We start from the raw sequence: 27331 nt of genomic DNA on the forward strand, positions 1-27331 counted from the left end.
CCAGTATTGGACACTTGTACTTTGCTCTCACAGGATACTTTCTAAAGAGTGATTCATTGTTAAAATAGGTAGGAATGCTAGAGGTGAATGCGTTCTGTCTGAATTCTGAATATTCCAACATAGACCCAAACACCAAGTTCTAGCTACTCCTTCCCCATATAGGTATAGTCAGGGGAAAAAAACCCACCCCTTCCCAGGTTCTTGGTGCTTTTATTAATAATTAAAGGGGGCTTTCAGAAAGCCTCATTTAGTTTGGCACCCAGGAGAGTTTTCCACCCTGGGCCATTGCACTGTATAAGTCAAGTCAGAGTACACCATTATTTTGTTAAGAAGGAAGGGTACAATTTTTAAAGGAGAAATGGGGCTTGTGGCTCTGTGGCTGATGTTTATTCATTGGCTTTTACTGCTGAACATGTGCTATGTCCCTCAAGCTAACAACCATTGTTTTAATTCAACTTGTGGACCCTTGTCAAAGTTTTATATCTGAAATTACAAGTCATTTTTATCTTATAAAATGCTTAATGTTTTCTGTGTCCTATTAAGAGGAAATAAAATTATATCATAAGCCTTCCACACCTTTTGGCCTTTAATATTAAGGCTCCTTACACCTTGCCCATCTGACTCCTTTGTACTTATCTCTAATGGTTTGGCCTCAATTATTACACACTCTGTGGATATTCTGTTGTCTTCCCGTTAGTTCAGTGGTTCTCAAAGTGTGGTCCCTGGCCAGTAGCATCAGCATTTTGTGGAGACTTACTAGAGATGCAAATCTTTGGTCCCCACCGCAGACCCAATCAGAAACTTTGGGGACGGTGGCCCAGCAGTCTGTGTTCTAATAAGCCCTTCAGGTGATTCTAATGCACATAATATTTGAGAATGCCTGCCTTCGTTCCATCTACCTAGACTGCTCTCCTCTTTTCTCACTTACTGAATTCCTAGTTATCTTACAAGACAATGCGTTCCTGGCAGAGTTACCCTCTCTTCTGTGTCATACAGTACTTTATCAAATCTCTTTTATAGCATTTATACTGATTGCGTCTGTCTCCTTTTGAAGGTGGAGACCACAACATAAATTACTTAAGCATCTGCATGCAGCACCTACCTTGGTGATAAGTTATTAAGTGCTGGTGAATAAATGAATGTATGCGTGAATGAAGGAGAAGAGCATTATAGGAGGAGTGGTGATCAATAAGGTCAGCTGCTGTGAAGAGATCATGGAGAATAATGAAGGAAAAAAGCTATTGGATTTCATAGTGAGGCAGGTGTTGGTGACCTTTGAAATGCTTGCTTCAGCAGAGTGATGGGCAAGAAGCCCAGATTGCTGGGAGTTAGGGACTTCTAACATGATGAAGACTTGCAAGTTTCCAGACTTATTGACTGTTTATTTGAACATGTGGTGGAAACAGAATTTTCTTGGGAGAAATAACTAAGTGACCTTAGGCCAGTTACTTAACTTCACTGAGCCTGTGATCTCTAAATAGGCAGTAAGAGTAATACTGTGTGTTTTTTATTTTTTTGGAGGATTAAAGGAGATCATTTTAACCCCCTAGAATGATGCCTGACTTTTAGTACTTAAATGGTCATTTTCTTTATCCACCCCCCAACACACAATTATTTTTATTTAATAACGTTGATGGTATCCATTACCCTTTGTAAATTTGTATAAGATATGAAATTGTTAAGGATACCCTGTTTCTAGTCATCGGAGAAATTGTGAATAGCATTTGGCCTGGAACTAATATACCTTTAGTTGAACCACTGATAGGTGCTTTGAAATTACATGGTATCCAGCTGGAAAAGTACCCCCAAAAGTGGTTGTCTTAGTCAAGCCTCCTTTAGATACAAATTACGGAATCCTACTTCAGGCAGACATAAAAAGGGAGAGTGAGGAGAGATTTCTTTGGCTCATGTAACTGAAAATTCCGGCCTCAACATTGCCATATCCATATCTTCTGGATCAAACAGTTATTATCAGTACTTGGTCTTTCTCAGACCATTTTGCAGCCTGAACTGTCTTCCATGTGATTCTCATTCTCAAGCATATATATTACCTGCAAATTTCTAAGAAAGAGAAGACTTCTCAGTAGTTCTAACTAAAATCCTAGATTTAGGCTCACTGTTCAGACTTAGGTCACTTGCCCATTCTTGAACAAGTTGCTGTGCCAGGGGCCTGAGGATATCCTGGTTTCCAGGCCTGGCTCAAGGAACATAACATTCTGGTCTGTGACATAGTTGATACTGAGGGGAAGAGTGACCCCCCAAAGGGAAATCAAGTGTCTGGTACCAGAATGAAGGGGAGGAGATGTAAAGCAGGCAAAACAGCTGACATCATCTTATTGTATAGAAAAGTGCTTTTTTTTTTACACTGTGCTTCCAGCAATTCTAGGGGTCCCAGCTTAAACAAGTTGAATGGAAGAAGAGAATAACAAATTATTGGAAGTTCTCTAATCCACACGCACTCCAGCTTCACCAAGAATAGCTTTACTTTTATATGTTTTTATACCCAGTTTTTCTTAAGATTTCATTTGAAAATGGACATTGGTATAGGACAATTTAAGATGGTTAGGCCCATAAAGTATAAAGGTAGGTGACCCTCTTTTCTCACTCCATTCTGCTGAACAAGTTCTTGCCCTGCCTTTTATTCATCGCCATTGGCCCAACTCATATTCCTAACCCTACTAAGACTCAGACTTGAGTCCTCCACAGTCAGACATAGGAAGGTCATGACATGAGGCAGACTCAGTTTACTGTTATTAGGACGCTTAAAAAATTTCACTTACCCTTTGCTCACCTAGGAGACATCCCCAAAAGTTGTCAACAACTTGGTGACTTAGTATGATCCAGCAATTGTAAAGCAGAAAAATTTGATACATTCAAGAAATTTGACAGATCATAATCTTCGATGATATGTATATGCTGAAATTTATAGTTGACGCCTGCAAGCTGGGCAGTTTAATTTTTCAGTCCTTTGTCGGTGGCTCATCTCCTAGATAATCACTGCTTAAATCACACTCTCAAGTTTTTTTTCCCTTATCTACTATTGACTTTCTTTAAGTACCTGGCCCACCCTTTCATCCTCCATATCAGAGTATAAATGTGGCCAGGTGCCTATTTATGTAAATAAAGCTTTATTGGAACACCGACACACCCATTAGTTTAAGTCTTATCTCCTCTCCCTCTATAACAGCAGAGGTGAGTACTTGTGAAACAGGACGTTTGACCCACAAACCTAAAATATTTACTGTCTGGCATTTTACAGAAAAAGTTGTTGATCCCTGCCATATATTTATGTGGCTTATAACAGTATTTCTCCTTTTTGACATATGGCATATTTATGAAGAAGAATCAGGTGACGTCCTTATAATATTCTTATTCTCTGTTGTTCTCAAAAGCATATCTAGGGAAATGTTTTTGCTTTACCTTTCCACTTGTGCTCTTTCAGTTCTCTGAACAACTTCTCTCTGTTTCTGGAGCCTCAACAGTTTAGTCCTCTTCACCTTCTTAAAATGCCAGCCCTTTTTTGAAGAGCAGGAGGGAGAGGGGTGACAGCTTCCCACCCAGCCCTCGAACACATAGATACACACACCTGTGTGTACTTAATGCACGGCTGTAGGTACCAAACATGGGGACAGAAATCAAGATTTGGTGTCATCTTATTTCCCCTCTACTGAACCCTCTTGCTTTCCTATTTGTGGTGGTCGTGGCGGTGTATTTGGTGAAGAGGTGTTTGGTGCAGGCCAGGAGGGTTGATGAAGGGAAACGGGGGAGAGGAGCAGATTTCCCCTGACCTGGTTACTGGATTCTGTAAGCAGAGCAGCTTACTCATCAGAAGGCTGAGTAGTAAAGCTCTACTTGAAGAAGAACAGGGATAATAATACCTCATTCCTACATTTTTGCAGTCTAAATGCCCTGTGGAGTGAGAGAAGACTTCAATCCCTAGGCTTGTGAATCCCTTATCTTTCCCAAACGTTAAATTAATTTTTAAAGCTATTTATTCAAAGTTGACTTAACCACCAGAATAGGAAAGATCAGACAAATCAGCTGCAAGAAATGAAGTATGAGGAAACCCGAACTCTTTGACAAAGTATTCCTGGGAGTAAATGTGTTGAATGAAGCCAGCGGGTAAATGATAAGGGCCTTTACACTGTGGATGTAAGAAAGCAATTTATCAAGAGTACATGAACTCTCTGGTGACCACAAGTCAGGAGGAAACGAGAGTGGAGGAGGAACCCTGAAAAAATAAATTTGAAATACTAAAAAAAAGTGTGTGTGTGCGTGTACTTTTAAATACCTGCATTAATATGCAGAAATACAGGCATATTCAAACAGGAGTTGCTCAGAGTGCACATGTACAATAGCCTATACTGTGAAGGGGTGAGGTGCTGGGAAGAGTGGTTGAGAAAGCACGGGCAGTGGTTTAGAACTTGCAAAAAACTCGGGCGCTCTCAGGTGTAGTTACGATTTGAGCCTGGTTGTTGTCTGATACCCATTTGCCTGACTTATGAGATTAGATGACCATCTTTCAGGCTCACATGTTTATCTTTTTTAATCTCTGGAAGGTCATCTGTGTATAATTCTGACAGTTGATCTGAGGCTTTTGTGCTCTCTTAACGAGTTCAAAGCACCTCTCACTCATTATCCCATTAATCTTTGCAGCATCTCTTTGAGCCTTGTAGATGAGACAATGTTATCTTAATTGTTCACTGTAGAGAAACTGAGGAAAACTGTAATTACATTATCTGCAGTAGGGTTCCCAGGAGCTCAGATAAGGATGGGGACTAGAACATATGACCTTATCTTGGCTTTTAGATCTAGATGTAACTTCTTAGACATGAGGAGAAAAAGGCCTAAAGTATTTACTGTGAGGATGGTCATCCTCACTCAGTTTTCTGGACTGAGGTAACACCCCTGAAATACACAGAAATTCTTCAACTTTGACGTTTGTCATTTTTTCCCCTGTTTTCATCAGATACTAAACCCTTGTCAGAGCTTTTTATAAAAAGGGACCAAGTTACAACGTGAATCCCCTTTTCTTGAATAGGCCAGTGAACATTAAACTGTCTAACAGGTGAATAGCAAGAGGGAGAGTTGGAAGAACTACTTCTTGGGATAATCCCTGCTCGCTAATTTAACTTGAGTTACATTAGTAGCTCTTATTCCCTCCAATTGGGCCTTTTAACCCTGTAGTCTAAAGAGCTGCTCCTCTTCCTCTTTAAACCATTCAAGTAGGATAAGGGGTGAATCTTATTCAGAAAACTGATACTGGCTAAGTCTGCTCTTATGGCAGGAGTCGGGAATTGTTTTTCTGTCTGTCTTTGATGGGTGGGGAGGACATCATGGCAACTTGGGCTAAGCCATAGTTCAATTGGCAAATTAATTAGTCAGGTTTTTAGAGCCAGCCACGGTCATTTAGAAACATCCTCAGTGGCTCTCTTTCTGAAAGTCGAGTATGTTTTGTATTTGCTGTTGTCTGCAATTTATAAGCATACCAAATTAAAAAGAAAAGGCAAAGCAGGGAGGGGGTGGGAAGAGAACTGTTTACATTGCAAACTCTTGCTTAAACATCTGTGGTCATGATCCATCTGTAGAAACAGAGCCCTGATAACTTCCAGTGACTTGTTTCTACTTTCTTTGTCTCTGCCCTTTCCCTCGATCTCTGGATTCCCACCCACCTCCGGAACTTTGGTGGGGACACCACAGCCTTGGATAAACTCAGCACGCAGCATCTATACCACCCCACCCAGGTGGAGATCGTGCAGTCCAACGTGGTGTTCGACATCAGCAGCCTGATGCTCTACGGGACGCAGGCCGTGCCGGTGCGGCTAAAGATCCTGCTAGACCGTCTCTTCAGTGTCCTGAAGCAAGAGGAAGTGCTGCACATCTTGCACGGCCTGGGCTGGACTCTGCGGGATTACGTCCGGGGGTACATCCTTCAGGTAGGGGGAGGATGGCGAAGCTGGTGTCTGGCCGGCTCTAGGACGGGTTGAGGGAGAACCCTTGCGAACCTGGTCTCTTTCCTGCCCCTCACAGGCCTGGGCATGCACACCCTCTTCTGATTAAAGTGCTCCTTTTGGCAGGCTTGTTGTAGAACTGGAGAGAAGGAACTCTGTCCCAGCAGGCTGGCACTGGGCCTCGGTGGTGGATGGTAGAAAGGAAAAAGTGACCTGTTGCCTAGCGTTGCTTTGTTTGCATCTTTTTTAAATTCAGCTCTCTGTCCCTACAACGTGGGCTTCCTGCTTCTCCGACAAGTCTGATTTAGCCCCACTAAAAGGAAGGGCTCTTTGAGGTGGGTGACGTGTTTGTGAAAATCTGAGATTACATTTTATCTGGGTTTAGTAGGGCTTTTGCTTGCATGGAGTTTGTAGGTTTAGTGGTTTGTTTGTTTGTTTGTTTGTTTTTTTGGTTGTCTGTGTACCTTATTTACTGCTTCTTCATCCGAATCAAAAGAACTGTAACCCCTGTAAACTCTCTGCTTTTATAACCAGTAAACCCTCACATTCCAGAACCCAGAGACATGGTTATAGATTTGGCTTTCGCAGCACCTGTCCTTCCAGCTTGAGCCTCTTGTTTGTATCAGTGGCACTTGCAATCTGGTAAGGGTCTTAAGACTTTTCCTGGAGGCCTACCGCCTCCGCTTCCCACCCCCACCCCAACCTCCCTGCATTTTTTCGTCATTTTTTGCAGTATGTCATGAGTCGCTTTGCATTGTGTACTTTGCCTCTGAAGTGTTTTTATGGCCATCTGTCTTCCTACGACCCTTGAAGGGTAAATGTTGAAAACAGCATGTTGGGAGACCCCAGGATCCAAAAAGACTACACTGGACGATGAAGAAGTACTCCCTCCTGCCAAAGGAGATCACAGTTGGAGAAGGTAGAATCTGAAGTGATTTTTAAATTTCTTATGGGGATAATACCAGGAGAACTGACCCCTTCAGAAAGAAAGAAAAAAAAAAAAAAAGAATGGTTTTTGGCTCTGCCAGCCTTGTTTATCCCCCAGTCACCCTGTGTTGTGTGCAAGGCCTTGGCTGCCAGTGTGGTATGCGAAGAGTGGAGGGCCTCACACTCCCCCTTGCCTTAACCTGGCATAGACACACACACATTCCTGTCATTCTCCTATGTGGTACCTCCAGGTGTTAGCCAGGGCAGGAGAGCAGAGAGGTATGATGACAAGAAGTAGAGAGAGACAGAGGGTGGAATAACCCGTCTGCTCCTGAGACTGCTTTGGTTAGCATTGAATCATTGCTTAGTTTAGGGAGATGTCAACTTGGAAGGCACAAAGAATTTGGCCCTCAGAAGACAAGATGATGATGATAATAGGAATAATTATATATTACGTTTTTAGTTTATAGAAGACTTTCACAAGCATTATCTCATTTGCCTCAGGATGGGGGCATTTCAGTGGGGTGAGTGGAAAGTTAAGTCCTGGGTGGTCAGGAGACCTGAGGGGGCATGAGGTCCAGAAGGAAGAGGCCAGGAAAAATAAAGCATGGAACCAGTTTCACAATACCTGCTCATACTGGCCTGGAGTAGATACGGTGCCACATCTTTCTACATTCGTTTCCACAACATAATTATTAATATCCATTTGGGATAGCTCTTACTCTACAGAAAGGAACGACGCTCTTGCACATTTTTGCACAGAATTGTTAGCATGGCTAAGCACTCTTTACTTTATTCAAAACCTACGATAATATGCCCTAATCTAGTACCACCTTTACTGCCGCCTCTCTGATGCTTAGTTCTGTCATAAGTGCTGTATTTCAGTTCTATGTGTATATTTTTGCCTGAGCTATCCGGAGCAGATATATGGTATCTTTCTGTCCAAACAGATACGTGCATGACTGATTAGTTGCCCTCTTAACAACCCAGTTCACTGTAGCATTTGGATGGCGGTAAATCGGGAACCTGCTTGTCGTAATGTGATATGGTCCTAATGTTTTGCCTTGACCAATACCTGTTCTTTGTTTTACTTGAAATTATTATTTAAGTGCTAACTTTTCTCTGTTTCAGCCTATCTCTAAGGCGTGCATAGAAAACGTCCTTTGAAATGTACTCCGTATTTCTTTTTGTTTTCTTTTCTTTTTGTTTTAACAATACAAAATTGCAAGAGAAATTAAGTATGAGAGGAAAATTCAGCAAAACCATGAGCTGAGATTTATAAAGTCTCTTATTTTAGGGTAAAATATTGCATATGAAGAATTCTGTCATTTATTGTGATACTTAAGTTATAATTAATTTTTATTAACTTAATATAGATTTTGACAAAGTCTTAAACTTAATATAATCTGTTTCTCCATTCAGGGCCTAGGATTGACATTTTGAGAAAATCATAGATGATTTTTACATTAGAAGAATACTAGGTTTAGTTTCTGTCTTGTTTTATTGGTAGGATTGTTGTAATATAGATTTTATTTAAATGATGCTTTTTGTTACTTAGCATTTATCATCTATTTCTTCCTTGTGAAAATAGTTCTTGGTTTAGGGAAAAAGCAAGAGGTTGAAGGACAAAAAACTATGTAGTGAGAAAATGTTCATTTTGTTTAAAAAAAAAAAACTCAAAACAAGAGCTAGGCTATAGAAACAAACCCTTTTCCTCTAAAGTAATGTGATTTGGTTATTGGCCAATATTTTAAAAATTATATGTAGTAATGATAAGGTATTCACAAATGACTTTGAATATAATTATATGTAACATTTTCATGCAAGGAGGCTGTAAAATGTGTGTCCAAACGTTGTGGAACCCTATAATGCACTGTTAGCGTACAAGTCATTTTATCTGGCTAAAACTCAATTGTCTTGTAGCCCTCAAGGCATCAATTTTAGCATTATTGCTCTCAACAACAGTATATTGAATATTATGTCAGTTAAAGGAGAATAATTATCAAGGCAAGTTAGGGTGGCTGTTAGTCTTACCACATATTGACTTGGTTAGCAGTTGGCTATAGATTGTGTTACTGGGCAAATGAAGATGTACAGTAAGTTGAACTGGTGAAGCCAGGATATTAATTTAACTCTCTCTGGGCCTAAACCTCCATCCCTGTATATATAGCTACTGCTGGTTCCAGAGATAGTTTTGAATGGGAAGAATAGCAGGTGTCTGATCTGATTTTGAATTTTTGGTTGTGGGGGGAAAGAGGAGTAGGCTGTGCAAAACTATCATTTACAAGCGTGTATGAAGAGGTTATTAAAAAGAAGAGGGAGGTGATAGTGATGGCACAGATTTAAAAGACTAGCAATATCTTTCAAGAATCCTGTGCTGTTTTGATAAAAATTACTTTTTCACTTCTGTAATTATCCATATAATTCATAAGCGAGCCAGCTGGGTATAAAATGTATAGCATAACTTGGACCACAACGATTTAAGAATCCAGGTAGCATCTTAAAGGTAGAAAACCCAGTATTTTCCTGTGTAGCAATTAGAGTATTCATTCATAAAGTACAGAAAAAGTGAGGTAAATTTTAGGCATTTTCCCACAAAACAGCAGAAAAAGGAAATAGGTAATTAGATGCTAAAATCTAAAGGAACATAAGATGTTTTTCCTGCTGCCAAAGAGTAATTCTTTTTTCAAGTCTATATCCCATGGTACATTTATTGACAATAAGTAGAAGCAGTGTCCTGTCATTTCCCCATTTCCCCTGTCTTTGACTTAGGATATGAGTATAGGTGATTATCATTGTTGAATTTAATCATTTAAAAATCAGGTTTTCACACAGTCATTTTTCAGTTTGAATGTGTATCTGACTTGCCAAGGCTCATACACCAGCCCATCTGTGGAAATCTCTTGCTTTGCAAATGAGTCCTGCCAGAATTCAGAGAACCATATCAGACATTCTGAATAATTAGCTAAGGTGTCAGCAGCCTTGTGAGAGGGCGAGCAGTGATGCACATTCAAATCACCTGTGTCTTGAAACAATCAGAACTAATAGAACCATCAATACTTTAGGAGACTATTTCCCAGAGTATTCTGGGGGCACTGGTCTTTCAGAGGTCTGCCTTTAGATTTGGGAGGAACTACACTCAGGATCCTTCTGGTAGAGCCTGAAGGTACACATTAGCATAAAGGCTGTGAGAAGTTCTGGAGTAAGTGGTTTGTGAGAGTAGGTAAGTTGACTCCACAAACACTTTCCACTTCATAGTGTTTTCCTGTCAAGCTTCTCAGAACTCTTCCTCAACTTGGGGCATTCACATATATGGATTCTTCTGCCTAGACTCCCCTACTCCTCTCTACACATGGGCAATTTCTTGTTCTTTAGGTGTCAGCCAAAGTCCCACTTTTTTGCAGAGGCCTTTTCTGCCCAGGTTAACCAGTGTAAGTCTTTTCTTGTGTGGCTCTACCTCAAGAGTGTTTCCCTCAAGCTCCAATCCAATTTAAAATCAATCAATTAAGTCAACTGTTAAAATGGTTTTCTTCCTGGCTTCCTCACTAGGGAATGCCACAAAGGGAGGGCACTCAATAAATATTTGTTAAATGAATGGGTAAAGAAACCTGCTTCACTTGGTATAGCTTGATGTTTCACCATGGAACTCATGGAATATGTAGTAACCTGTTGGTCCAAGGGCTTGTAGTCTTTCCTCAGGCTTCCTATGTACTGGAAGGACAGATGGGCTCCTGAGGGCATTAGGAAGAGCAACAAAAGCTCCCAGACCCCCAGCTAGTGGTTGGTGTAGAACAAGTGTTTTGTGGTATCCATGTGGTAGAAAATGTCAATATTCAGCAAACACTTGTATTTAAACAGCCCTTTGTGGAGCAAGTTCACATATGTTAGCTCTTGGAATCCTCTTATATACCATTCTCTTGTAGATATTGCCGGTGAATTAACATTTGGAGTAGTTGAAATTCAAAGAGATTGAATGACTTTCCCATGATCACAGAAACTATTAATTGGTACAGTTGATGCGCTATAAGCTTCCTGAGGATAAGAACCACTTGCTCATCACTGTAACCCAACTCCTAGTAACCAGCCTGACACAAAATAGTGCTTCCAAAATATCGGAGAGAGAAAATTTTGAAATCTGATTTGAACTCAGGTCTCCAATTCTATGCGGAGTATTTGTTTGTTGTTGTTGTTGTTGTTTTAACAACAACCAAGCTATCTTTCCAGAATGTAATCTGTGAGAGCCTTGTAGCATCCAAGGAGCATGGTTTAGAGAACAGAGAAGGCCTGAGAATCTTGAGCTGGAAAGATAGTTAAGATGTCTCTTGCATTCAGTGACAGGTCTTATCCACCTGACCTTATTGAAATTAGTCCCTCTTTTGTATCCCTTTTCTTGAGTATTTCTTGATATTCCACCCTGTTTCAGATTACCTTCCTCTCATTTCCATGACCCAAATTTTTCTCTAGATCTGATATTTATCATTGATGCTTCATTGTAAATTCTGCTCTTTGACTTACCTTTCCAGGAATACATACCTTTGGAAGAGTTGTAAAAGTCCTAATCAGTAAGATTTCAACTATATCATGTGCGGGAGGTAGAGCAAAGATAAAATAGCTCTTTTCTGGGTCCATACAACGATATCAAGTTGGATGGCAAAGGGGGTACTGGACATGGAATAAGAATATTGGGCTAAAGTCCCAGTGTTGCCACTGATGATATATGTGAGTATGGAAAATTGGCCCTCGTCAGCCATAGTTTATTCTTCTTCCTCCTCCTCCTCCTCTTCTTCTTTTTCTTCTTCTTTCTTTTTTTTATTTGAGATGGAGGGGAGTGGAGGGACAGAGGAAGAGAGAGAATCTTAAGCAGGCTCCACACCTAGTGCAGAGCCCAAGGCGGTGCTCGATCTCACACCCTTGAGATCATGACGTGAGCCAAAACCAAGAGTCGGACACTCAACTGACAGAGCCACCCAGGCGCCCCCACCGTTTCTTCAGCTTTAAAACTGAGATAACCCCTTATGCCTCTCTTGCTCTTGAATGGCAAAAAGGTGAACTAATGTAGATGAAAACATGTTATAAACTCCCACTGAAGTTTTTCTTTCCCCCACTTATATCTATGCATAAACCTAACTCTGATCAGTTACAGCAGGGAGATATCAGGTGTCAAACCTGTTTCTCTGCAGATATCAAATGCTTAGAAAAAGATAAGTACATTTTAAGCTTTAGTTAATAAGATAAATGCTAGTTGTTTTAGCAAGTAAACCCTGAAATACTGGTGGCCTAACACAACAGCAGTTTATTTCTCTCTCTCAGCAAGACCAGTCAGCATTCCTGGTTGGTGAACGTTTTCCTCCCTGAGGTACTTTGATCTCTTCAAGGGTCTCTGGGAACTTAGGGCCTCGGCTGTTTTATGGCTCTGCTATTCTCTAGGGCTTCCGGCTCCTCATCCAGGTGGCAGCACTGGGAAACAAGAGAGGTTCTGTGTGGGAGGTTTTCATGGACCAGGTCTGAAAGCAGAGTGGGTCCCTTCTTCTACAGGTCACTAATCAGAGCTTCCATCTAAATGGGGCCAAGTAGTCACTTGGGAACGAGAACGTGTAGTCTGGGGCTGAGCAGCCACCCCCAGCCATACTTTGGCACCATGGAGGATGAGCCCGCTCAGGTGTGGTGGAATAGCTGTAATTCTACCTTCTTCTTCTTCTTTTTTTTTTTTTAAGATTTTATTTAGTTTTTTGACAGAGAGACAGACAGAGAGAGAGAGAGCACAAGCAGGGGGAGAGGCAGAGGGAGAAGCCAACTCCCCACTGAGCAGGGAGCCCGATGCGGGGCTCAATCCCAGGACCCTGGGATCATGACCTGAGCCGAAGGCAGTCGCTTAACCAACTGAGCCACCCAGGCGCCCCTCTACCTTCTTTTATACAGTTGGACAAGGAAAGCTTAGGGCAGCAGAGTAGTTAAAGCGGGTTTGTGGGTTTGAATCCCGGCTCCAGTTCTTACTAAATGTGTGAAAATAGGCCTGTGTCTTTATCTACCTAGCCTCAGTTCCCTTACCTGGAAAGGAAGGATACTAACAGTACCTTGTGGGTTTAGATAAAATAAGATAATGAAGATAAAATAAGATGATGCATATAAAGCATTTAGTAGTGCCACTTGCTAAGTATCCAGTAAATATTAATGATTAACATAATGATGAAAAAGATGATGATATAGACTCTTGACAACATGGCCATTTTAGACCTTTGTGTACAGAGCAGTCTTTTTTTTTTCACTGTGTCTCTTAGAATGCCTTCCCATACAGCCAGGCAAAAGAGTAGCTACCATTCACTTGTAAATAAGAAATAACACACATATGTACATACATACACACACAAGCCTGCATATATGTACCTATGTAGTATATACCTGATTACAGGTAAGAGGCAGGAAAGTATAGGAACAAAGGCTTTGGACCTTGGAGTGAGACAGACTTGGGTATGAATCTTGGTTTCAACTTTTGATAGCTCTGTTCCCTAAGGTACGTCATTTAACATATTTGAACCTAAGTTTCTTTATTTATAAAGTTAAATGAAATGATATTTATAAAGTACGTAGTGCAGGAACTAGCCCACAGCACTCTTATTAACGGGTACTACATTGTGAGCGCGTGAAGAAGCATGTGTGCTTTTTCTTTTTTTAAGTTTTTAAGTAATGACTTATTCCAAAAACGACAGCCATTTTATTACCCTTGCATTTTTCTATTTCATCAACTCTTCCAATATTCTTCTAAGCACTGGGCACAGAATGAATGACTACTTAATGAATCTATTAAAATGGTTAGAGCATTTGGGCTTTCACCCCACTGCATAAAGTAAAACTTAACTGAAAATAGACAACCTTTTTTATGGGTATTACCTGACCTCACAGATTTTTAGGAAATTTCTGGAGCAGAAAGAAGAATGGTTCTAGGTTTAAATTCGTTTAGGTAGTCCTTCAAATTGCAGATTTTACCACTTAATTACTATGTGCTGAGTACACAAGAGATCTCTCAGGAAGGCTTTACTGTACAGAACCATAAACAAATCATGCTGGTTGTATGGTCAAAATTATAAGAATATACAGATGACCTATAGTATTGACCCAGAGGAGGGATTATTTGACTCCAACTAAGATTGGGTTATCACCACCATAACATAAGGTGTCTTTGCAGTATGTCAACAATATGTGAATCTCTTTCAGAAGAGAAAGATCACAGGCATGAGATCAAGATCCCCGTCTTTGGCAGGGATATACAAAAGGTAGATGGTTCAGAGCAATGTTCTATATTCACAGTATCTGTTTTCCAGAGTGCTTGGACCACTCTACAGACATTATTCCAGCAATTCTCTTAGCCTCCCTCTTAGAGAGATAGTTTCAGAGACTGTTATCCCTGGTTTTAAAGTTATCGTGGCTGAAGGCCTCAGGCAGGGTCAAAGCTGGAAGTGGAATACAGGGATTTTGAATCCCTTGCCAAAGCTCTAACTATTTGAACAGCAATGAAAATAAACACCTTATATCCAAGGACGTAGCTTGATGTTTTGTGCTCAGAGTCCAAGTAAAAATATTCCTCCCTTTACCCCCTTGCAAAGTAGAAATAGATAGCTCACCAGATTCCAGGATGGAATGCAGTAACTGGTAGAATAGAATTTGTGTCTGTGGGACATGGGGAGAGGGTTTTTGTGTTCCCCAGGAGGCACAAAAAATGAGCCCACAGCTCTCTGGCCATTCACCATCTGATCAGAACCAGTTCAGATTTACTTGAAATGGATATTCTCTGTGATGGCACTGATTAAACCATATGGTCTCCAGAGCAATACTCTGACATGCTCCTCGTTGAATTTGAAGTGGAAGGCTCCTCAGCTGTAGGTTTAGACCTCATTTCCACCATCAGTTAGCTCTCTAGCCTTGCAAAAAAATACATAATTTATATAAGCCTCGTTTTGCTGATTCCTTCTTAACTGGAGTTTTGAGAATAAAGGGAAGTCCTTTGTTAAATTCATAGTAGAGCTCAGTAAATACTAATTCTTTAAGTAAAGCCATTTTCCAGTTCACCATTCCTCACAACCCTTAAGTTTCTAGAGCAACAGAAACGTTGTGATTCTTCTAGTTGTCCATACATTTTATTTGAGCTACCATGTCCTTTTCTAATATTTCCCCCAATTTGTCTGAAGGGGCAGGTGGAAGACAGTGAGGGCTTGCCCAAGAACTGAGATCTGTGACTGTAGCAAAGAATCATGGGAAGGCTCTCAAGACCCAGCCCCAGTCTGCCCTGTTTCTTTTGAGTGACCTATGTTTCACATTCTCCTATGTGAAATCATGAAGGATTATGAAAAAGTAGAAAGTGAGATGAGCATCTGTGTGGGTTGCTGGAAGCTCTTGCTAAGTCCATACAGATGGGACAAACATAAATAAAGATCTACTTATTTGATTCATGTATGATTGTCTTATAAATAATGCCAGCAGCAATTGGAAAAATAGAATGCAGGCCAATACATTTGCTAGTAGAATTAAAGTGACCACTGCCAAATTGAATTACTCTAGGAAGACCTGTTGAAAGAGGAGATTCTTAAGGAAGAAGAGAGATATTGTTACCTAGTAGAAAGGATGGAACAAGCATTTTTCCGTACAGGAAGAATGCTACGTAGGGAAGAGGTGTGAACAAGTTTATGGGGAGAGTTGCATTGCAGTTAGGTGAGCAGCATTGAGCTGTGGTTTAGGTGAGTGTGTTAGGCCAGGCCTGGGCCTGTTGCTCAGAAGCTCGTCTTGATTCACCTGATATTTGCATCACATCCCTCCCTTCCTTTTCTTTCTTGCTTTCTTTCTTTTCTTTCTTTTCTTTCTTTTTCTTTCTTAAAATTTATTTATATATTCTTAAAAGATTTTAGTTTTACGTAATCTCTACACCCAACCTGGGGCTTGAACTCACAACGCCAGGCACCCTGCATCATAACCCTTTCTAAGGGGAGTAACTAGTGATTCTTTTGCTTCACAGACCTGGCATTTGTTGCTAATAATCCTCAAAAAGGCCAATCACTGGCTAGTGGCTTCATGAACAGTTGTTTTAGAAACCTACCACTGAGGTCCTATTGCTATCTGGGAAGTGTTTTCATTTGTTTTTGGCACTGAGTGTTGTATTCTCTCTCTCTGTCTCTCTGTCTCTCTCTCTCTCTCTCTCTGTCTCTCTCACTCTCAGTCAGTGTAGACTTGGGATGGGGACTTGGAGAGTAGATCAGACAGATAGTTTTGCATTTTAACAATAGGGTGCCTTGTATGGCTACAGTAGACCATAATTCATAAGACCCCAAAGTAAGAGAGCGAGGTATCAGTTGGTATGCATTTTCTGTCCAGAGGTCATCTTTAGTTTACTGTGTATTTCTTACCTATAGGCCCCAGGAAACCATTTTTCCAAGACTTTGAGAACTGAAGGTCCTCTCTGTAAGGGAATGCTTTAACCTGGTTTTCTTGTTCTCATGTAATTTTCTCTCTTTAACAAAGCCATAATAATAGTGTCAGAGGCAGCTTTCTAGTTAGTATGAGTAATGTGGTTGCTGTATTTTCTATTTTTATTTTAATATGCTTTTCCTGCTGTGGACTTTTTTTTCTTTTTTGGTTTTAAAAATAGCAGTGGAGTAAGTGTGGTAATTTGAAGACTCTGGTGCACATTGCATCCTCTCTGGGATGCAGTTCTAACGGAAAGCAGTGCACAACAGGCATTTCTTTCAGATTCCTTAGTGAAATAAATAGAATATTTGGAACACAGAAGACTGAAAATATTGGCTTATGGTCAGGTTAGTCCAGGCTTCAAAGAAATTGACATTTAAACAATAGAATATCTATCCTATAGGTTTTTGTCTCTAGGGTACCTGTTCATATTAAGCCTGTTTATTTTACGGTGTGTTGATAAGACACAAAACAAGGTAGTCAGGGACACACCGTCAGTCACTTCATTCATTTGCCTCTTTTTAAAAGTATGCACACATCTTTAGAAATTTCAAATTAACAACAAAATATACTTAAATTCCCCTTGAAAGAGTAATTAAGAGCTACTTGTTTCTGCGTCCTGTCATCTCTGCCAGAATTGGAGTTCATGCTGAGTATATTCCATTGAGTCAGCCATCATTCCATCACCAGCCGGGATTGCTTTTCCACGTATTGACATGTGAGGGAATGTCTGCCTTGCAGTAGCCATGGGCTCGTGCCAGATTTTGAGATCCATAGGGGCAGTGCTGGGAGCTTTTCAATTCTGAATCAGAGATCCAATTCATAATAGCTGAGCCAGGGAAACCGGGTTGAATCTGTGGCCAAAACCACGGTAAAAAACTTTTTTTTTTCCTTTTCCCTTTTTGCAGTGCTTTATTGCTTTAAAATATGAGTGCCTCTGTCCATTGATCCTTCAGTGACTTTAAGTTGGATTCAAATTGTGGTCTCTTAGGTGAAAAGGTCAGTGTTTTATTCATTCAGCCACACATCGATGGAGATTAACTGAGAGCAGTACAAGACATTTGGATCCTGCCAGACCTAGGGCACCTGAAAGAAGTTTATTTCTTTTCTCCCTAGCCTTCACTATGCCTGCTGCAGAAGAGGATGGCCCTGTCTTCGGGGAGTGGGGGAGGGTTTTGATTGGCTGTGTGTTAACTGCCTCAAATCCATGGCCATAGGGTGAGTAAGAACCCCTGAGAATCAAATATGTCATCTGTGTAGCATCACCTGATTTAGTGCTTTTCCTCAAGTCTGAGATGTCTCAAGGGGCCTTTTTTCCTTTGCAGCACTGATCTTTCAATGAGGTGCTAGTGTCTGTCCTGAGCAATAACAAGGAAAAACCATGAAGTGTGAACAGCTCTTATTAGGGGGGTAAATGTCATTAACGCCTTTGTAGCCTTCTCTGCAATCTGAATGCTCTTGTCAAGAGAGTGACTTACTGAAGCCTCCTTTAAAATCATATAAATGGAATATAAGATGGTGAAGTTTTACATTTTAATTAAGCAAGGCCATTAGCTTCCTTTACTTATGCATTTTTGTAGTCAATTATGCTTGTATCCGATAGGGACAACTCTCTGAAATAAGGCTACTGAAAAACTGCCTACAAAAATGATTTTAAGGATATGAGAAATACTTCATTTACTCTAAACCAAAATTTAGATAATTTTTGGTGGTTTGGGGAAGCAGATGCTTCTATTTTAATTTTATACATAGAGAGACTCATATACTCACGTACCTGATCATAATATGTATATTTTATATATGGTATGGGAAAACACTAGCATTTCAAGTTAATGAGTAGGTCAGTCTGAATTAATGAAAAGTCTGAAGCATGTAATGTTTAAATAATTTTATTATTTTCAATACATAAGTAGAAAATTTTTTTCCATCCATGAGTTGTCTTTATGTAAAAGTTTAATATTCTCTTGAAGCAAAATTTTTATATGCGAAAGATTTGCTTATGTAAACCTCTTCTGCAAGTTTGATATTTTCATTTTAATTTCTTGTCACTCTGGGTTGTGTTTTTGAGTTACAAAATAAAAACACATTGAATAGTTATATGGTGGTGGGGTCAGAGGCAGAAAGAATATTGTCTTTTTTACTATGCATATTTATTTTTTTAATAAGGAAAAATGAATTGAGACATCTGTTTAAAACTTTGGGGAGGTAAATCTAGAAAACTCCTAGGCAAGTTCGGAGTGGTGAATGGAAATTAACCATATGGTGCCTGTTATTACTAATTTAAGATGTATAATTTAATGTGTCCTGTTTATTTAGTGTATAGTCTTTGTTTCAAATTTGATCTTCCATCCCTTTTAAAAATCGCATTAGGTCACAGTTTTCCTTTATGTTGTATTTTTTTCCTATTTTGAAAGTTCAGGAAAATGTATTCATTCAACAAATATTTGCTTGAGTAGCTGCTATATTCAAATGGTAAAGAGATAGACACCATGTTTCTCTGTTTCAACTCTCAGTTTGGTTGAGATTGGGGCTCAAGTTAAGCTACATGAAAGCAGAGGTCATTAGTGTACATTTTCTAATGAATATATAAACATGATCTATAATTAGTACAATAATGAGTTCTATTTAAATAGACTTTTTGGACAAATTTCCAACTTTCCTGAAAAGTTAATGCCTTAAAGAATTTTGAACATTCCCTGTCTTGATTGTACTATTAATTCAAACTCTGCAATTAAATGACTGACTAAACAAAATTAATTATCAACCCAGCTCACACTTTTTGAACTAAAAACATTTTAGTTTGAATTAATGAGATTTTGCTATCTTATGGAAAACCCACCTGTTTATTAGATCACAGATACTAAACAGCAAAGAGGTGTTTCCTTCTAATTCCTTAACTCATAAATGTTTTGACAAGTTAATAAAAACTTACTTTAAAAATTCCCTTTTAGTGAGAATCCAAAGATGATCATTTTTAACTCCATCAGGGTCATTTTGCAAAAGCTACCCATGAAGTCACTCACTTAGAACAGGAAAATCTGCACGGAATTACTACTGTCAATGCCACTTGGGGAGTAATTGGGCCAATTAAAATGTAGATGTTTTATATTAAATATAGTGCCTACTAAATTACAAACATCAAATTTGGAATTAGTCTGTATTCCCTTTATTAGTTTCCTTCACTCAGTGCATAGAATTTTAGTTCACCTGATTGCTTATTTGACTCATAAGTAATATATGTATGTAATTAAGGAGTTGATAGTATGGTGCCCATAGGTTCTTCTTATGGGAAGTAGTCTTAGGTTTGGTAGCAGAATAATTGAAGGACCATCTGAAAGCACTGTCTGCTTTGTTCTCTCTTTTCTCTATGTTCTACCTTACACCTGGATCCAGGCCGTTAATATAAATTATGATTTCTAAGGCTCACATTTTAGGATAACTTTGACAAAAAGATGTCTGGAATATCAGGATTATCAGAAATGTACAGTAAAACTTCATAAATGTTTTTCAAGACACCAGATGGAAGGAAGCTTTACTGCATTATATTTCCCATATGGAAAAGTATCTGGGACCTGAAAGGGGCACACCCTTGGAGGGGGAATGCTTCTTAAAAAGGAACTTTATAAAAGAATGCTATAGTATAGGGTTTTCATGCATGATTTATTCACTTGAACATATTGCTTTGAAGGCCCAAACAGCATCCTGGGTATAAGTTGTGGTTTCCCAGACCTGCGAAGTTACCTGATGGTTTAAATTTCACAAACTTTTTAGATTTGGCTATGCCACAGGTCAAGTATGTCTTGCTATGAGTCTGGTTGCCATCTATTTTAGTCAAGGTTTAGCTTTTGTTTAAGATCATTGGATTGGGTTACTTCATGAAAAATAAGTATACCTTTCTTTCATGTGTTATTTTATATTAATAGAAAGTCAAGATGGTAGAATTTAATTTTTTTATTGAAATATCATTGATGTACAGTATTATATTTGTTTTAGGTGTACAACATAGGGATTTGACATTGTATACATTGCAAAATGATCACCACAAAAAGTTTAGTTACCATCTATCATCATAAGTTAAAACACTGCTACTGACCATATTCCCCTTGCTGTACACATCCCTATGACTTATTTATTTTGTAACTGAAAGTTTGTACTTCTTGATCCCCTTCACCCATTTTGCCTACCTCCTAACCCAACTCCCCTGTGGAAACCACTAATCTGTTCTCTTTATTTATGTGTCTGGGTTTTGTTTTGTTTTGTTTTTTAGATTCCACATAGAGGTGAAATCATGCAGTGTTTATCTTTCTCTGTATGAGTTGTTTCACTTGGCATCACCTCCTCAAGGTCCATCCATGTTGTCAAAAGTGGCAAAGTTCCATTCTTTTTTATGGTTGACTAGTACTCCATTTTGTATGTGTACATACACACACACCCCCAATATTTATTTATTTATCCATTGATGGACACTTAGGTTGTTTCCCTATCTTGGTCTATTATAAATAATGCTGCAGTGAATGTAGGGTAGGTATATCTTTTCAAATTAGTGTTTTTGTTTTCTTTGGATAGACACCCAGTAATGGAATTGCTGGATTACATGGTAGTTCTATGTTAAATTTTTAAAGGAACCTTGATAGTGTTTTCCGTAGTGACTACACTAATTTATATTCTCATCAACAGTGTATGAGCGTTCCTTTTCTCCACATCCTTGCCAACACTTGTTATTTCTTGGCTTTGATAATAGCCATTCTGACAGATATAAGGTGATCTCTCATTATAGTTTTGATTTGCATTTCCCTGATGATTAGTGATGTTGAGCTTTTTTTCCTTTTTGGAGCATTTTTTCGTGTGCCTATTGCCATCTGTATGTGTTCTTTGGAAAAATATTCAGATTCTCTGTGCATTTTTTAATTAAAGTATTTTTTTGTCATTGAGTTATGTGGGTTTTTTAAAAATATATTTTGGATATTAATCCCTTATCAGATACATGATTTGCAAATATTTTCTGCCATTCAGTAGGTTGCTTTTTCATTTGTTGATGGTTTCCTTGGTTGTGCAGAAGCTTTTTAGCTTGATGTAGTCCTATTTATTTTTATTTATTTATTTATTTTTTAAAGATTTTATTTTATTGATTTACTTGAGAGAGAGAGAGAGAGCACAAGAGGGGGTAGGGCCAGAGGGAGAAGCAGACTCGCTGCTGAGCAGGGAGCCTGATGTGGGACTCAATCCCTGGACTCCGGGATCATGACCTGAGCTGAAGGCAGTCGCTTAACCAACTGAGCCACCTAGGCTCCCTTGTCCTATTTATTTTTGCTTTTGTTTCCTTTGCCTTTGGACTTAGATTTTAAAAAATTGCTAAGACCAACCTATGTTTTTTTCTATGGTTTCAGGTTTTACATTCAAATCTTCAATCTATTTTGAGTTAATTTTTGTCTAGGGTATAAGAAAGTGGTCCAGTTTTATTCTTTTGTGTATACCTGTCCAGTTTTCCTAGCATGATTTATTGAAGAGTCTGTCCTTTCCCCATTGTATATTCTTGCCTCCTCTGTCAAAAATTAACTAACCATATATAGTGGGTTTATTTCTGGGCTCTCTATTCTGTTCTGTTGATCTATGTGTGTGTTTTTATGCCAAAACCATATAGTTGATTACTATAGCTTTGCAATATAGTTTGAAATCAGGGAGTGTGATGCCTCCAGCTTTGTTCTTCTTTCTTAAGGTTGCTTTGGATATTTGGGGTCTTTTGTGGTTCCATATAAATTTTATAATTATTTGTTCCAGTTCTGTGAAAAATGCCTTTAATATATTCATAAGGATTGCACTGAATCTATAGGATGCTTTGAGTAGTATGCACATTTTAACAATATTAATTCCTCTAATCCATGAGCACAGAATATCTTTCTATTTATTTGCATCTTCTTCAGTTTCTTTCATCAATGTCTTAGTTTTCTATGTGTAGATCTTTTACCTCCTCAGTTAAATTTATTTCTAGGTATTTTGTTCTTTTTGATGTGATTGAAAGTGGAATTGTTTTCTTGATTTCTCTTTCTGATAATTTGTTATTAATATATAGAAATGTGACAGATTTTTTATATTAATTTTGTATCCAGCAACTTTACTGAATTCATTTATTCTAACAGTTTTTTTGGTGCAGTCTTTAGAGTTATCTATATAGTATCATGTCATCTGCAAATAATGAGTTTTATTATTTCTTTCCCAATTTATATGTCTTTTATTTCTTTTTCTTGCCTAATTGCTCTGGCTAGGATATCCAATATTATGTTGAATAAAAGTGAGGAGAGTGGGCATCCTTGTCTTCCTCCTGATTAGAGGAAAAGCTTTTTCATTGAGTATGATATTAGCTATGGGTTTGTCATAAATGGACTTTATTATGTTGAGGTACATTCCCTTTATGTTTAAGAGTTTTTACCATAAATGGATGCTGAATTTTGTCAAATGCTTTTTCTGCATCTATTGAGATGATCATATGATTTTTTTAAATTTAATTTTATTTTGTTATATTAATCACCATACATTACATCATTAGTGTTTGATGTAGTGTTACATGATTCATTGTTTGCGTATAACACCCAGTGCTCCATTCAGTACATGCCCTCTTTAATACCCATCACCAGGCTAACCCATCTGCCCATCCCCCTCCCCTCTAGAACTCTTTCATTTTGTTAGTGATATATCATGTTGATTGATTTGTGGATGTTGAACCATCCTTGCCACTGGAATAAGTCCCACTTGATCATAATGTATGATCCTTTTAATGTATTGTTGAATTTGGTTTGCTAAATTTGGGGAGGATTTTTGCATCTTTTCAAAGAACCAGCTCTTAGTTTCATTGATCTTTTATATTGTCTTTATAGTCTCTATTTCATTTATTCCTGTTCTTATCTTTATTATTTCCTTCCCTTTGCTAACTTTGGGGCTTTTTTTTTTTTTCTAGTTCCTTTAAATGTACAGTTAAATTGTTTATTTGAGGATCTCTTGTTTCTTCAAGTAGGCCTGTATTGCTGTGAACTTCCCTCTTAACACTGCTTTTGCTCCATCGCATAGATTTTGGTATGTCATATTTCTGTTTTTATTTGTCTCTAGGTATTTTTTTATATTTTTCTTTTGATTTCTTCTATGATCCAGTAGTTGTTCAATAACATGTTGTTTAATCTCTTTGTATTTGTAGTTTTTCCAGTTTTCTTCTTATAATTGATTTCTAGTTTTATACAGTTGTGGTCAGAAAAGACGCTTGACAGGGATTTTAGCCTTCTTGAGTTTATTGTGACTTGTTTTTTGGCCTTACATGTGATCTCTCTTGGAGAAAGTTCCATGTGCACTTGAGATGAATGTGTGTTTTGCTACTTTTGGATGGAATGTTTTGTATACATCTATTGAGACCCCTAACCTTAACCCTAACCCTAAGGGTTTAATGTGCTGTTTAAAGCCAGTGTTTCCATATTGATTTTCTGTCTGGATAATCTATCCATTGATGTAAGTGGGATGTTAATGTCCCCTGCTATTGTATTGCTGTCATTTTCTCCCTTTAGATTTGGCTAATATTACTTTATACATTTTGATGCTCCTATAATGGGTACATATATATTTATAAATGTTATATCTTCTTGTTGGATTGACTCCTTTATGGAGTACCACTCTTTGTCTTTTATTCCAATCTTTGTTTTAAAGTCTATTTTGTCTGATATGAGTACAGCTACACCAGCTTTCTTTTCATTTCCGTTTACATGGAATATCTTTTTCCATCCCTTCATTTTTAGTTTGCGTATGTGCTTCCTTCTGAACTAAGTCTCTTGAAGGCTGTATATAGATGTTTCTTTTTTTAATCTATTCATCCACGCAATTGAAGAATTTAGTCCATTTACATTTAAAGTAATTATTATTTTTTTTTTTTAAGATTTTATTTATTTATTTGACAGAGAGACAGCGAGAGCAGGAACACAAGCAGGGGGAGTGGGAGAGGGAGAAGCAGGCTTCCTGCAGAGCAGGGAGCCCGATGCGGGACTCGATCCCAGGACCCTGGGATCATGACCTGAGCCAAAGGCAGACGCTTAATGACTGAGCCACCCAGGCGCCCCGATTTACATTTAAAGTAATTATTGATAGCTGTGTACTTATTGCCATTTTGTTAACTGTTTTCTGACTGGTTTTATAGTTCCTCTCTATTCTTTTCATCTCATTTTCTCTTCCCTGTTGTTTGATTACTTTCTGTAGTGTTATGTTTAAATTCCTTTCTCATCTTCTTCTCTGTATTTACTGTAAGTTTTTCCTTTAGGTTTACCATGAGGTGCCACATATATAATCCTACATATATAAGTCTATTTTAATTTGATAGCAACTTAAATTTGAACACATTCTAAAACTCTACATTTTTACTATTACTCCCCCCCATGTTTTGTGTTCTTTATATCACATTTTACATCTTTTTATTTTATGTGTACCCTAATTATTGTAGTTTTAGTTAATTTTACTACTTTTGTCTTTTAAGCTTTATACAAGATGGTAGAATTTAAACACTAGTGTTATGTAGTGACAGTGGTAAGGTGTTATTTTTCTACAGGGTTCTTTCTTTCATTTTTTGAGATATATACCTTATAATCAGTTTAACTTAGTAAATATTACATAAATACTGAGGAGGGCTTGGAGGATCATAGTTCTTTTATTTCTATCTACTTATTTCCAGCAATACAGTGTTTAAGAGTAATGTGCAGATGTTAAATATAAGAGCACTTTATTAAGTTTTTGCAAGTAATACCACAGTGTTTTCAGTGAGATATAAGGAACCTGAATGTACTTATGCACTGAATAATATCAAGCTTTTATGATACATATTGAAAAATAGTCCTTATACTCATCACATATGTATTCTTTTTGAAATGGCATTCACAGAATTAAAGCATATTTTCTTACAGAATAAATGTGTGAATGGTATATAAAGTTTTCGCTATCTAGAGTAATTGAAAATCCTAAATAACTGTGTTAAGTCTGGAACCTCTAAACATGTTCAAGATTATTTTTCTACTCAGTAGAAGCTAATGTGTTTGATAGGTGCTAGTATGTTAAGAGTCATCCTTTAAATATTTAGTTTTGATTAAAATAATATACTAAATAGAGTGAATTCCTGCTATATATAACTGAACTAACCTTGAGCATACAGTTCAGTGCATAAAACTGGTGTTATAAACATGAAAATTGCTTTTGTTAATAATAATTTGGTCTAGAACAGACCCCAAAATTTGGCTTAGAAAATGTTTCCAAATTTTTCTTATTTCTTCCGCAAATATATCTTTGAGGGAAAGAATAAAAATGTGAATATTCATATTTTCTCATTTAATCTAGAGTATTAGCTTGAGATAGAATTCTATGTGGTATTTATGGGATATAAACAGAGCTTTGTTTAATGTTATAGTTTCTTGAATAGGGCTTAAATACAAAACTCTGGGAGAAAAAGAGGAATTGTTTTTTCTTCATGTCAAATAGGTTCTGAAATTCATGCTTATGAAAAGAAAGGAAAACAAATGAACACAAAAACAAAAGCCTGTGTTTTTGTGAGTTTTAAATTGTGAGGCCAGAAACACATATTTAGATATTTTTAAAAATCCATATACTTCAGCTTATTAGTGCTTTTCTTTGAAGACCTTCTGCAGAAAAGAACATAGCCAGACTTCACAATGAGAAAGTTTGCATTGGGTATTTTAGACGGCCTTCATAAAATTTCATCATTATTTTCTACTTTTACACAATGTTACATGCCCATAAAGTCAGTAAGACTGAAATATGGAATAATCTAGAAGAGCATTGGGAGAGTTTTAGAAAGGTGGGATAGAACCAGAGGACCAAGGGCATTTATTGGCAGGTTGAAGGGTTTTATTTTATTGGAAGTTGATTCTTTTGAAGTAAGTAATCAATGTATTGGTTATTCACTGCTGCATGACAAACCACCCCAAACTTTGTGACCACCATTTTATTATCATTCACAAGTCTGTGGGTGAGCTGGGAAGTTCTGCAGTGAGCTGGTACATTGGAGTGAGGAAGAAAGGTGGACTCTTTGGTCTAAGATCGCCTTATTTACGCATCTTGCTGTCTGGTTGGCACTGGCTGTTGGCTGGGGCAATGGAAGTACCTGGATATCATATCTCTCACCATTGAGCAGGTTAGCCTGGTCTTGTTTACATGCAGATAATTTAGGGTTCTGAAGAGCAGCAGGAGAGGGAATGTCCACATGTGCAAGCACTTTTAAAGTGAATTTTGCTTCATGTTTACTAGTATCCCATTGAGCAAAGCAGATCACATAGCAAAGCTCAGAGCCAGAGTGGGAGATGAGTACTCCAGAACATGCAAGGAAACCTGAGCAATTTGGGAGCCAGGACTGTTATAATTGATCACCAGATTAGTGTCTTAGGAAGCTCCATTTGGTCATGTTATCTATGTGGAACCAGGAGGGCTGGGTCCTAAGCCAGGCTGTCTAGTTTGGAAGCTGTTGCAGTAGTTCAAGTAGAAATAAGCCTGGCATTAGGTTAGTGGCAGGGAGATTAAATAGCAGGGTTAGATAAAACTACTTGCTGACTAGATTCTGTAGGTGTGGGAGAGAGAAGGTGCTCAAAATTGGTTCCAGGATTCGGGGCTGGGTATGTGGAAATCTAGAGAACTGGTAGGCTTTTGGACCTGTTTATATTTGCAGTGAACATAGGACATCTGTGCAACTTCTTAAACAATTCCTACTCCTCTGTCCAGAAACATTAATATGAAGTGAGACTGCACTCTTAAATTTCTGTTTTTTTAACCTATTGCTTTAAAATTCATGGCTTCTTCCCAGTGCTTTCTTTACTATCAGCCTTGCAAAGATGATTAAATGACAAGAAATGTTTCCTCTCGTTTTTTTTTTTTTTTTTAAAGCACTTGGGCAACTTTGCCATAAACAGAAAGTCCAGAAGTTTGGATTTCCTAGTTTCATTTCCTAGAACTAAACATCTACCTTGGATTTT

General features: G+C 38.1%; 1 protein-coding gene across 2 annotated transcripts in view; it reads left to right on the top strand.

Moving 5' to 3' along the window:
• BNC2 (basonuclin 2) overlaps positions 1 to 27331 on the top strand; it is a 289169-nt gene that overhangs the window by 158857 nt on the left and 102981 nt on the right. For both annotated transcript variants that reach the window (XM_032392417.1, XM_032392416.1), the window contains one exon: positions 5701 to 5936. In XM_032392417.1, coding sequence (XP_032248308.1) covers positions 5701 to 5936 — 236 coding nt within the window. The remainder of the gene's footprint in view (positions 1 to 5700; positions 5937 to 27331) is intronic.

The sequence above is a fragment of the Phoca vitulina genome, unplaced genomic scaffold (genome assembly GCF_004348235.1).
Source record: "Phoca vitulina isolate PV1807 unplaced genomic scaffold, GSC_HSeal_1.0 scaffold67, whole genome shotgun sequence".
Classification (NCBI taxonomy): domain Eukaryota; kingdom Metazoa; phylum Chordata; class Mammalia; order Carnivora; family Phocidae; genus Phoca; species Phoca vitulina.